The 12,891-nt window shown below is 37.3% G+C and overlaps 1 protein-coding gene across 1 annotated transcript in view; it reads left to right on the top strand.

The window, feature by feature from the left end:
- LOC130087909 (RNA cytosine-C(5)-methyltransferase NSUN2-like) overlaps positions 1 to 12,891 on the top strand; it is a 35,802-nt gene that overhangs the window by 4,535 nt on the left and 18,376 nt on the right. The window contains exons 3-13 of the mRNA XM_056254451.1: positions 2,035 to 2,139; positions 2,240 to 2,345; positions 3,877 to 3,948; positions 4,080 to 4,164; positions 4,270 to 4,462; positions 5,800 to 5,874; positions 6,497 to 6,627; positions 9,635 to 9,708; positions 10,820 to 10,950; positions 11,183 to 11,279; positions 11,508 to 11,716. Coding sequence (XP_056110426.1) covers positions 2,035 to 2,139; positions 2,240 to 2,345; positions 3,877 to 3,948; positions 4,080 to 4,164; positions 4,270 to 4,462; positions 5,800 to 5,874; positions 6,497 to 6,627; positions 9,635 to 9,708; positions 10,820 to 10,950; positions 11,183 to 11,279; positions 11,508 to 11,716 — 1,278 coding nt within the window. The remainder of the gene's footprint in view (positions 1 to 2,034; positions 2,140 to 2,239; positions 2,346 to 3,876; positions 3,949 to 4,079; positions 4,165 to 4,269; positions 4,463 to 5,799; positions 5,875 to 6,496; positions 6,628 to 9,634; positions 9,709 to 10,819; positions 10,951 to 11,182; positions 11,280 to 11,507; positions 11,717 to 12,891) is intronic.

Raw genomic sequence — 12,891 nt, 5'->3', positions numbered from 1 at the left:
CTACTATTTAGCGATGTGACTCGTTAATGCTGCGTCTGAACGGCAGTCTGCAACGCACACTTGGCGTCGTTGGATTTCACACACATGTAAAAGAAAAGCTAACTTTGTCTTTTATGCACAAGATACGTTTGATACTTTTTCTCTGTCTAAATGTTCACTCCTCGCAAGTCTAACTTACATTTTACAATGCAGGGACTGTAACTAGAGATATGCTAGTTATAAATACAGTGATCATTACTTTATTTAGGCAGAAAAAGTTATTTGTGGTTTCCATGCTCATTAATGTTTACGTTTGCGGTCTTCCACTGATGATAGTGGCATTAGCTAGCTTTGTGGTTAGCTAGTCTATGATGAGCCATAATTTAGCAATGGATAACGTCATACTGCAAATTGTAAATCATACATTTTCAATATAACAGGCCAAGGAGAGATGATATGTCTCATTGCTATAACTGTCACGCGCTATTAAAGAAATACTTCAGTCACATCGTCAAAAGTTAAAAGGACAGTCAGTCAACTACACTGTAAACGTAACGTAATTATTACTAGCTAATTCCGCTTCACTCTCGGCTTATTTAACAGCAGCAAAACTAGACATGATATTTATTTGAGTTAAGAGAACTGATGGGAATGTTCTTTTAATTGTTATTCAAGCAATGTATGTGACCAACTCACCATGGCATGAACACACTTCACAGATGATCTCACTCGCGGATAACTGATTCTCTCTGCCCGACTCTGGCTGGATCAGCAGGTTGCAGGATGTGTTGCGCGTTATACACGAGTGTTGCCAACAGGGACGGTGTAGAGTGCCCTCTGGTGGACAAACTATACAACTCCAACACTCATGACATGGTTGAAGGATGTTTCGTCCGTTTTTTTTTTTTTTTTTTTTTTTTATATTAATTTATCGGCTATTATAAACGCCGATACCGATAGTTTGGAAAATGCCTAATATCGGCCGATAATATCGGCCTGCCGATAAATCGGTCGAGCTCTAGTCACCAATAAATCAAAATTGACAATTATAATTTTTTTGTGGAATATTGCAGTGTTTATTATAAAAGATTTATCCGTGCACATCATTGCACGGATTATATCCAATTATATGCACTCATAATCTTTAATCATAAGCAGCAACATCTATTCTTTGCCCTGATGGTGCCAGGCCAGTACAACCTGTCACTCACTTGAGATCACAGCAATAGCAAACCACAATGATCAAATCTATTCCAGATGGACAAAATCTTTTTTTTGTCTTGTTCAAGATGCCATTTCACTCAGATATGTCACAACGAGAAGATAAGACTATGGCAGCTTCTGTTTCATGCCATCTCTAAAGACTCAAATTTCATCATGTGAAAACCTTTTTGAAATTGGACATGGAAACTTATTTAAAAAAACAAATTTCAATTGGGTGGTATTATGTTTCATATTTTTCAAGATTTGCTGCTCCATTTTAAAATTGAATATTGACAAAACACATTGTTGGATAGGTCTGAGACTCAAGGTTCCATATTGGCCACTGTTTTTTATAGGAGAGATATTGTGACAGAAATGTATTAATTTGTGACAGAAAAAATATTCAATGAAATGCGGGTGTTACCCTCTGGCTGTTTTTGGTATAGTGCCTAAACAAATTCTTGCAGGAACCTCAATTTTTGTGATATATCAGCTTCAAATTTGTTACACAGCTTTGTTAAACATGATATGACTTGGATTATCTAGCAATTTTAGAGTCCCATTTAATTTTGAAAAATAAAACAACAACAAAAATGTCGAAGTATTTTCGTTAAAAAGAGACCAACCTTAGGTCTGTATTTGAAACAAAACATTCATGAATTCCAACCACTTAAGTTCAGATATATCCTCAAAAATAGGGGTGATGGTAAAAAAAATGGCCATCCATCCTGCTTTGTTATCAGCATTGACATTTGTCAAGGCCATATTGGTTAACAACTTTCCTGGATAGTTCAGAGGACGATGCAATTATACAATAATGTTTTTCCCTTTCTCAACTCCTTTAATATTCAGTCATGCAAAAGAAATCCTTCATACTCTTAAAGAGAAATACTTCAAAGAGGTACAAGATCTTGAGGTGGATGGGCAGAAGATTGAGGCTCCTCAGCCCCTAAGTTGGTAAGATGGAAAACTATTTGTTTGTGTTTTACTTGTGAGTTGGTAATCTGTAGAACATAGTACTTCAGATCTGATTTTTACTCTCATCATGCTGTTATAGGTATCCTGATGAACTGGCGTGGCACACTAATCTGAGCAGAAAGATCTTACGCAAGTCTCCACTCCTGGAGAAATTCCACCAGTTCTTGGTCAGCGAAACCGAATCGGTAAATACAATTTTTGGTGCACTGTCTGCAGATATTCAACAGTGTGTATACTAAGGGTGGGAGAGAAAAATCGATGCATCAAGATTCTGGATCAATTCTGAGTTTCGGTTTTAACTACAGATGCGCGATGACGCTGACACATTTCTCCATTATTGGGTCAATTTTTCAAAACTCTTCACCCAGTGAGCACAACAGCAGTCTATGTGGGTTAAACTGCGGATCATTTATCATTGCTTGGCACAAAATGCATTCAAATTACACGAATACATTTCTCTCTTAGACACAAACTCCACCAAAACTATATACCTACAAAACAATTTGTACAAGTTTACATACTCTTTTGAAAACTCTTAAACTTAAGTTAAAAACCTAAAATAATACAAAATTGATAAAGACTGCAATTTGCTATATTTCTACAGTAATACCATATTGAATTGTATACTGAATTTAAAAAATGAAATGCTATCAAAACAATTAGATGTAGCTGAACACCTACACAGGCGTTGGTCTTTTTAATTTTTGAATGAATGCATAAATGATTGAATGAATGAGGCATTTATATAGAACTTTACTTTACTATGTACTACTGTGCATCCAAAGCGCTATACACTCATATCAGGGGGTCTCCCCTCAAACACCACCAGTGTGCAGCATCCACTGATGTGACGGCAGCCACAGAACAACGGTGCCAGTGCGCTCTCCACACACCAGCTATAGGTGGAGAGGGAATAGAGCTAATTCAGTGGATGGGGAATATCAGAAGGCCATGATTGATAAAGGCCAGTGGAGGGAATTTGACCAGGACACCGGGGTTACACCCCTACTCTTTATGAGAAGTACCACGGGATTTTTAATGACCACAGAGAGTCAGGACCCCGGTTTAATGTCTCATCCGAAGGACGGTGCCTATTACATTAGTGTCCTCGTCACTATACTGGGATGTTAGGACCCACACAGACCACAGGGAGAGCTTCCCCTGCGCTAACACCTCTTCCAACAGCAACCTGGTTTTCCCAGGAGGTCTCCCATCCAGGTACTGACCAGGCTTAATCCTGCTTAGCTTCAGTGGACAACCAGTCGTGGGCTACAGGGTGATGTGGCTGTGGGGAAAACTTTTGTACTGTAATGTAAACGTGGACCGTGTAACATACTGCAGTGAATTCTTGTTTTGTAAAGAAATTTCACAAAAGAAAAGCTACCGGATGTTCGTGTTTGTAGGTCATTGTTTTATGAGTGACAGGGTTTGTTAGTTGACAACCATTGCTAGTGTTATGGAAGAATGAGTTGATTTTTGAGACATGTATGAATTGTTTTGGTAGTTTGTGTATTTTGAATGCGAGGTTAACTGGTGTGCTGAGCTGAAAGTTGGTTGAGAGATCTATATGAAGAGTTTTGAAAAAGTGACCCAAGTATTGAGAAATGTGTCCTTGCGGTTATAAAAAATAAAATAAAATAATGCAAATATAATATATTTTTTTTGATCAACCACAAGTGGTAGTTTTTTTTCCCTTAATGTTATTTACTCCATCAGGGTAATATCAGCAGACAGGAAGCAGTCAGTATGATTCCTCCTCTTCTACTGAAAATCGATTCTCAACATAAGGTACATCTTCAACAACATCATCATGAGTTTCCTTGAATACCAACTGAATGTTTTCTCTATAGTGTGTTTTCTTCACTGGCAAATTTATTTTATAGTTTGTCTTATGTCGTCTTTCTGGATTTTATTACCAGATTCTGGACATGTGTGCTGCTCCAGGATCCAAAACTGCTCAACTAATAGAGATGCTTCACTCTGATATGGATGTGCCTTTCCCTGGTAAACTGTTGCTCATTAGTATGTGTTCATATATAATGAATTCAATACAGATGTAAGATGATCTTCATATCTTATAGTTGTCCTCCGTCTCTTCTGTGTCTCTAGAGGGTTTTGTAATTGCCAATGATGTGGATAATAAGCGCTGTTACCTGCTGGTCCACCAGGCCAAGAGATTAAACAGTCCATGTATTATGGTGGTAAACCATGATGCATCTAGCATTCCACGTCTGCACTTTGATCAGGACGGGAAGAAGGAGGTCCTGTTTTATGACCGGATCCTGTGTGACGTACCCTGCAGGTGAGGAATTTTATGGTGAGGGTCTCGGCTTAGACCCAGAGATGCTACTTGAGTTGTTTTTATTGACCCTCATGAAAATGATCTAGTTTTTCAATAAAAATATTAGATGGAAAAAACTTATGTGAAAATTAGAAATGTTGCCTTGGCCAGTAACTGAAAGGAAATGTTTATTTTAAATAAGTTAAACTTTAAGTACTAAAATTACTAAAACAAAAATAAAAATACATTCACTGAACAAACCCATCCAACCCACCTTAAAAATAATTAATATTTTGGCAAGGTTTGAGCTAATCTGAGCTATAAATGCCAGACAGAAAAATAGAAGTCTGGTTACTTTTAAGTGTCTGGAAAAAAAAACAGGAAATGAGTTGTGCATTTGAAATGGGCTTGTTTGGCTTCTAAAAAGTTTTAACATCTGTAACGTCTTTCTACCTGCCAGATGTTTCAGGAAAAACATAAAATGCTGTGTTTATCTTTCTGCAAACTTTGGGGAAGCTTCAACCTGATAGGCTGGTTTCTATGTAATTATCAGTTGCTTAAATATTGTCGTCAGATGGTCAAACAGCAACATTACACACTAAAGAATGTTGAAAATGTAAAAAAGGATAATAGGACCCCTTTAAAACCACAAAAACTGTAGATTTTCTTTCGATTTTCTAAGAGCCATTGTGTGTCATACCAAAAAAAGAATGCTGTTTTCTTGTACAGAGACATGAAGTTGTGATTATGTAAATATAGTGATCATAATAATAGAGGCACACATAAATGCCAAAGCTCTGTGTTTTTCGGTTAAGCAGAGAGTCTCTTCCCAGCATGTAACATCATATAGCAGAGTAAGTTTATAATTGGTGGAGTCTATACTTGGCCTGCAGCAGAATCAGGTGCCAAGCACAATAAGGTCTGCTCAGTACCAGCATGCCAAACATCTTACACATACACAGTGTGGTCAGCCTGGTTTTGCTGTCTTAACTTTTTCTGTCCGTCTATGAAATGATTTGAAGTTGACTTTAAAGGTGTAATTATGGCTTGTGTTTTTGCCCATAGGACTGTAGTTTCCTTGATTTGAAATTTGCTGCCTTGTAAACCAAACACTGATGTAATTGATTTTAAAAATACCATATGATCTCATATGACCACAGGAACTCTCTTTAGTTATCAATTCCAGTTTAAAATTACTTAAAGTAAATAAATGTGGTGATGACAATCTTTCATCTTTGCTTTATTGTGAAGAACCACTAATTATAAGTCTGCTTTATGCCTGACAGACACATGAAATGATCTGATATGGAGTTACAGTTAAACTGCAAACAATAAAATCAGCACCTTTATCTATACAGTGGAGATGGAACAATGAGGAAAAACATTGACGTATGGAAAAAATGGACAACCAGCAACAGCCTGCAGCTCCATGGGTAAGACCAGTATAATTCACTTGGGCTATGTCCAGAATATTGGGGTGGGCGATTTCACGATATGAGAAATTTTATTTCACAATAGTGATATATATCATGATATAGTTTTTTTTCTTTCTCTTTTTCACCTGTGACTGGTGTGTGTGTGTATATCTATCTGTGTTAATTGTTTTATTATTTTTACAACTTCTTTTCAAGACAAATAAAGATATTTTTAGATTCTTGGGTATTTGTTGTATACACAACTGAATTGAAGTCCTGTGACAATGCATCTTACTTCTTTACTACAGTACAGAGTATACTGTTCTGTTAGCAGTACACTGGTAGTCATTCTGAACACATCCTAGAGCCTTCATGCTCTGAGATAAACCCAAGTCTTGATGCATGATGATCATTGTGTCTGGAGCTTTAGCTATTTGGCAGTGGCAGTGAATTAGCAGTGATGTGTTTTCTGTACCTGATTACTGAAACAGGATGTTGCATCTAATTTCTTTGTTGCACTGTCAGCGTGTGTGTGTGTGCGTGCCCGCGTGCTCTCTCTCCATTCTGAGGTTGCCGAAAACAGCTGTTTGTTATGCTCTAGTGTGTGTGTGTATTTTCAATTTGTCTCCTTGTCTGTCAGGCTGCAGATAAGGATTGCGGTGCGAGGTGTAGAGCAGCTGGCTGTAGGGGGCAGGATGGTGTACTCCACCTGCTCTCTGAACCCCATCGAGGATGAAGCAGTCATCGCTGCCCTGCTGGAGAAGAGTGAAGGTACGTGAAGGAACCATTTCTGCCCCATGAATTAGATTTTTTGTATATTTTCTTTTTTTAAGTTAATTTTAAAGTTGTACTTATTTTGTTGTGTTTTTGTCTTTTTCAGTTCTTAAATGTCTATGTAGTTTATTAATTTGTATTTTTTTTGTGTGTTATTTCAGTACTTCATGTTAAAGGTGCTCTAAGCAATGTTGAGTGACGTCATTTCTTGTTGACGTTCGAAGTATTTTCAAACGAAACGGAGGCTAGCTAGACCCTCCCTCCTCCTCATCCCGTCCCCTCCCCCTGTAGTAGTCTTACTGATACTTCATTCAAGGTTTAATGTCGCCAAGTTAGATAAATGCTTTCATATAATGCAGAACAGAATGCATAAAAAGAGAAACATTACCAGAAACACACGATAAAACGTTTCGCCACCTGAGGTTATATCTTTTAGCTCCCATACAAGGACGCAATAATAGCAAGATAACATTAGCTTCACGTTTCCCGGCTCCGTCGTAAACAAATTTAGTCAAAGTTGTCAATAGGCTATAAATGAACATTCAAATTCATAACAAACAGTGGGTGAAAACAATCATTCACACAAACGTTCGCTAATTATTTAGCTAATTAAGCTTGTGTTTGTTAGGCGAACATGAACGTCCATTTAGAAAAATCAAACTGGATTTACCCACCTGTCCAGCAAAAACAGAGGTAACTGAATGTCGGATTGGAAGCCCTTCTGCCGGCGGAGTTCTCGCCACCTTTCAAAGGCTTTTCCAATGTAAATTCGGTCCTTTGCGCTTTCCTTCTCCTTTTCCATCTTCTTTGCAATCTGTTCATCGGAGCGTCGTCTCTTTGGTCGTGTGTCGGCCATATCAAACTTAAAGGGAATCCCTTTTCTTGCTTCTCACTCCTCCACACCCCCCTTCATGTGTACGCACACTAACCCCACACCCAAATCCTTCTTGTCAGTTATTGGCTGGAACACTGTTTGTCATGTTTCGTGGAGTGGGTTGCCCCAGTTTGTTTTTGTTGCCGTTTGTGGAGCCTGGGGTGTCTACAGAGACCGTGTTTTTTTACAGTGTGTTCAGGGGACAGGCACCTAGCGGATAGTGAGGAGATGTTTGCTGTATGTGACAAATGTTTTGGCTTAAAAAACGTGTGACATCGCTTTGAGCACCTTTAAACTAAATTGTGATAAATGTTGAAATGTTTTTTTTTTTCTTAAGTTATTTAATTTGTATAATTAAAAGTGTATTTACCGTAGTTATATATTAGGTTCCAAGTAACTGAAATAGTTGTTTTTTATGGTTCACCCTCACACGTGTTGTGTATCTTCATTGATATAAAATACAAAACATGTGGGAAATGCAATTTTGGGTAGGGCTGGGCGATATGGCTGAAAACTGTATCACGATATCAGTGTTTCATATCGGTCGATATCGATAATTATTGATTTTTTTATGACCCATTTAAAATAAGGACCAGGAGAAAAAATATATTACATTTAAACATTTTTATTTTAAACTTAACCTTCCTCTGATTACAATCCCAAGACAGAAATGTCAACACAACCATGGAAAACTCAAATAATTAAAATGTAAACATAAGTCTAAATTCACAATCAGACCTGCAAACTCCTCAGAGTAAAAAAGGTGACAGTGGTGCGGCGGGATGTGGGTGGTTTTTTTAGACATCACGGTTCGGTACGATTTCGGTACAATGGAGTGAAAAGCAAAACAGAAATATAGAAGGCATTTTTATAAATATCTTAAGCCTTGTATTTTTTAAATAAGTTTTATTAATAAAGGCATAGAACCAGTTTATTTATAGTGCACTGATAATAGTTTTATATAATTGGTTTATTAATTAAACTAATAAAAAGATAGATATGAGATATGTTTGGTAATTGTACCTGAATGAATTTAAAATTAATTTGCTATATTTCAGATCAATATATTTGTTTTCCTTAATTTTAATTAACCCTAACTTTATTCTCATCAGAATTATAAATAATTGATTTCCGTATAAAATAATACTACCAACAAATTTAATTTTCTTTTTTAATCAATGTGTAACTTAAAAATAAACAGATTAGTGCTCTGTTTTGAGGGCAAGAAATGAAAACCAATGCGATATGGTGAATGTCCAAAAGATGGAACACACAGACTGTTTTACAAAGGGGTTGGATAAATATGTTTTGCTTTTAAAACGGTGTGTACAGTTGTAGGCTACAGTTTGACAAGAAATACAGTGTGACAAAAGGACAATGTTGTGTTTTATTGCGAGTATAGGCCTACACAAATATTGTAAACACTTTGCAGACTGACTGATGTCCTGTATTAACAAAATGACGGAGTATGTTTTTATGTCTCCACTGTTCGATCGCGCCCGCGTGTCTCTCTCTCGCGCGCGGAGTCGGACACACGCACGCACGCACGCACACACACTCCAGCATTGCAATCTTGACATCGCAGCCTGTTCATTATGCTGTGTTCACATCAAACGCGAATAGAGCGAATTATCCAATAATGTTTCGCAATTCTAGCCTGCATGGCATGCAGATGAAGGGCACTCATTTTCTGCTTATCAATCGCCGGTTACTGATGAGGAACCCAGCGAGACAACGATGGCGCAACCAAACTTTTCTCTTTTTTTTTTGATGGCGCAACCAAACTGACACGTTACATGATTGCCTGAGCTTGTCACTCCCTACGTTGCTAGGTTACCAGAGAGCGAGTGCCTTTGTTAATGCAAACTTGCTTCGCAACCTGTGGTTTCTTCCGACGAAGAAAAAAAAAAAAATTATCGAACGTTTTATCGAACACATTTTTTATTGATATCGATCACGTGTCTATCGCGATACATATCGTTATCGTTTTATCGCCCAGCCCCAATTTTGGGTCAAGCATTAAATGAATGATAGGACATATTTACCTTGCCATGTCACCTCAACTTTGTTCTGCTTTCTCTCCCCTCTCCCTCCTGTGGTTTCTTCTTCACTCTTCTGTTTATTTCTCAGGTGCTTTAGAGTTAGCAGATGCCTCTGCAGATCTCCCAGGACTCAAATATATGCCTGGAATAACATCTTGGAAAGTAATGCTGTTATCCTCCACTCTCTGACATTAATTTCTGTTCATGCTGTTCCTGCTTATGAATGTTGAGTCTGCATTGGTTTGTCTTTTGCGCTAGCGCAGTCATTTCTCTTCATTCATTGCAGCAGGGGCATTAGACTGTTGGTAACTGGGGCTCTCACTGGAGCGAGTGCCACAGTAAGGCTGTTTTGATAGTCCAAGATATCTTGGTAGCATAAGAATTATATTAAAATAACATGTCTACACCTGTGATAGTCCCCTTAACCAAATCGAATATATATACGGTCTAAAACCAGATAAAATATGACCTGATTGGCAAAGTAGTGGCTTTTCTGAAATGTAGCTACAAAATTAAGCTGGTCCAAAATCAACTTTGACGCACATACTGGACATAAATATTAATGAAACTGCATTATTGTTTGTTTATTATTTATGTTGATCTTTGTAAAACTGCAAAACTTTTAAGACCAATCGTGATTTTTATCCTTATTTTCATTTTGACGGCTTATATGAGAATATTCCATGTGTGACTCTGCATCTTAGAACATTTTCCTGAGGTAGAAGTGCAGGTTAAATATCCATTGATGTTGAAATGTATACATTGTAAACTTCACAAGTGGTTTATACAAAAATAAGTTTACCTTTTTTGTGTTTGAAAGAAGGCTCACCAAGGCTGCATTTATTTGATCAAAAATACAGTAAAAACAGTAAAATATATAAAAAAAATTAAATAACCATTTCTATTTGAATATAAATTAAAATGCAATTTATTTCTGTGATGGCAAAGCTGTATTTTCCGCATCATTACTCCAGTCTTCAGTGTCACATGATCCTTCAGGAATCATTCTAACAAGCTGATTTGGTGCTCAAGAAACATTTTTTATTATCAATGTTGTAAACAGTTTTGCTGACAAATATTTGTGGAAAAAAATCAGGATACTTTGACAAATAGATTGTTCAAAAGAACTGCATTTATTTGCCTAAATGCCTCTACTGTCATGTTTAATCAGTTTAATGCATCTTTGCTTAATGAAAATATAATTTTATTTCCAAATAACTAAAAAAACAACAACTTTTGAACGATAGTGTAATCTTGCTCTGCTCTTATATAGGTAATGACGAAAGAGGGTCAGTGGTTTTCTGACTGGTCAGAGGTGCCAAAAAGTCGACACACCCAAATCAGACCCACCATGTTTCCACCAACAGACCCAGAGAAGCTGGCGGATATGAGACTGGAGAGATGGCAAGTTCCTTTTGATCATATATATGTTACACACATATGATACAAAATGCTTTTCACAAGCCTCTAGGGCTGTAGTGTGTCTTACCAAAACCCTCCACCAGATGGTAGTATACCACCACAGTACTAGTGGAGCGATACAAATGTTGAGTAAACTCTCACAGGGGTGTGTGAACCCAATTTACACTGATTTTAAGTTGTAACAGTGTTATGGTGCTTTGCTTTGTGTTTTCAGTATGAGAATACTGCCCCATCACCAGAACACTGGTGGTTTTTTTGTGGCTGTGTTAGTTAAGAAGGAGCCCATGCCGTGGAACCGCCGTTACCCAAAGGTATTAGAAAATGCAGACTTTATACATCATATTATATAAAATGCAAACAGAGCATTGAAGTTGTAAGGGAGTGCATTTATGTTATCTTTTTTTATTTACAATTCAATTACTAACAAGCCCATTTTCTTGGATGAATCCACCTTATATGTCATTGCATTTGAAATGGGAAGCTAGCGTATGCTCATCGATACCTTTGTCTCTGTCCTTTCTTTGTCTGTCTCTCTGTAGCTTCGTAATAAGGATGTGAACGCCTCCAGTGATGTGGCTCCCGCAGAAGAGCTACAGATGGGGGCGTCTCCAGCTGAGGTCCCTCCATCAGACGGCTTGTCTCCTGACACCCCTGTTGAAGCGGTGGAGGGAGAGACTCCTGCAGAGGGAAAGCCGTCTGTCCCAGATACCCCTGACCCTTCAGAGGTCAAGAAAGACAATGTCTGTGGGTGAGTGTCCTTAGCCAGGTGTATATGTGAGCGTACGGCGGCACCTTGTTCAGGCACCCTATTGTTCTCTCTGCTGTTCATTAATTTTGTTCTTTCTGTGCTGTGCATTTAATAATGCATCAAGGAAATTTTTCACTTGGATATACGTCACAATAGAGAAGAAAAAACAAACTCAACTTCCTTTTCATCTGACTTTTAAATGGCTCCTTAATGGGAAAATAAAAGCAGTATTTAAGAAAAACATGATGCCATACTATTTTGAGTTGCAACTGGCACAATTTCATGTGAATAATACTTGTGTGATTATGTGATCACATGTAGATGCCTACATCTTTGCATAATCTGTTTCACATACTAGGTAGGCATACTAGTACACTTGCAGGCAGAGGTGGAAAGAGTAATAAAATATTCTACTCAAGTAAAAGTACTACTACTTCAATTAAATTTTACTTAAGTACAAGTAAAAGTACCGGTCTAAAAATCTACTCAAGTAAAAGTAAAAAGTAGCTCATTTAAAATTTACTCGAAGTAAAAGTTACTGAGTTACTTTTTTAACAGCGGGGTGGGGTGGGGGAATCCCCCGTGTAGGGTTGTAATGGTATGAGATTTTCACAGTATGATAACGTCTCAGAAAATATCACGATTTACAGTATTAATCAATTATTAAATAAATAAACGGTATTATTAAATTATGGTTTTTATCAGTGGTGGAGGAAGTACTGAATCTCAGTACTTAAGTAAAAGTACAAATAACAAGAGACATATTTACTTTAGTGAAAGTAGAAGTACCACAATGACAACCCTACTTAAGTAAAAAGTACCTGATTTTAAATGTACTTTAAGTATTAAAAGTAAAAGTACTTGCATAACACTTTATTCTCTTAATGTCTATATTCTAATGATTAATAAAACAGTTAATCCTAACTCATTCAACCTAATACTCCTATTATGATGTTCAATAATGATGGAAAAGCCGTTATTTTTTAAGTTTTTGTCACCATTTCTGAACAAGCTTGCAATTAGGCAATATACATCACATCAAGCTTAATTTGACGGGGTTTGGCTGTAAACGCGATTAATTTATGTCGTAATTCTGAACCTCTTGGCTTGCCATACTAATCCTAACCAAACGTATAATAGGCAACACACGCACCCCACACCACTACTAAATCTCA

This window comes from Rhinichthys klamathensis, unplaced genomic scaffold (genome assembly GCF_029890125.1).
Source record: "Rhinichthys klamathensis goyatoka isolate OS25496 unplaced genomic scaffold, OSU_Roscu_1.1 h1tg000111l_1, whole genome shotgun sequence".
NCBI classification, from domain to species: Eukaryota; Metazoa; Chordata; class Actinopteri; order Cypriniformes; family Leuciscidae; genus Rhinichthys; species Rhinichthys klamathensis.
The sequence above is the reverse complement of the archived record's forward strand: the minus strand, read 5'-3'. Positions and strand labels throughout refer to the sequence as shown.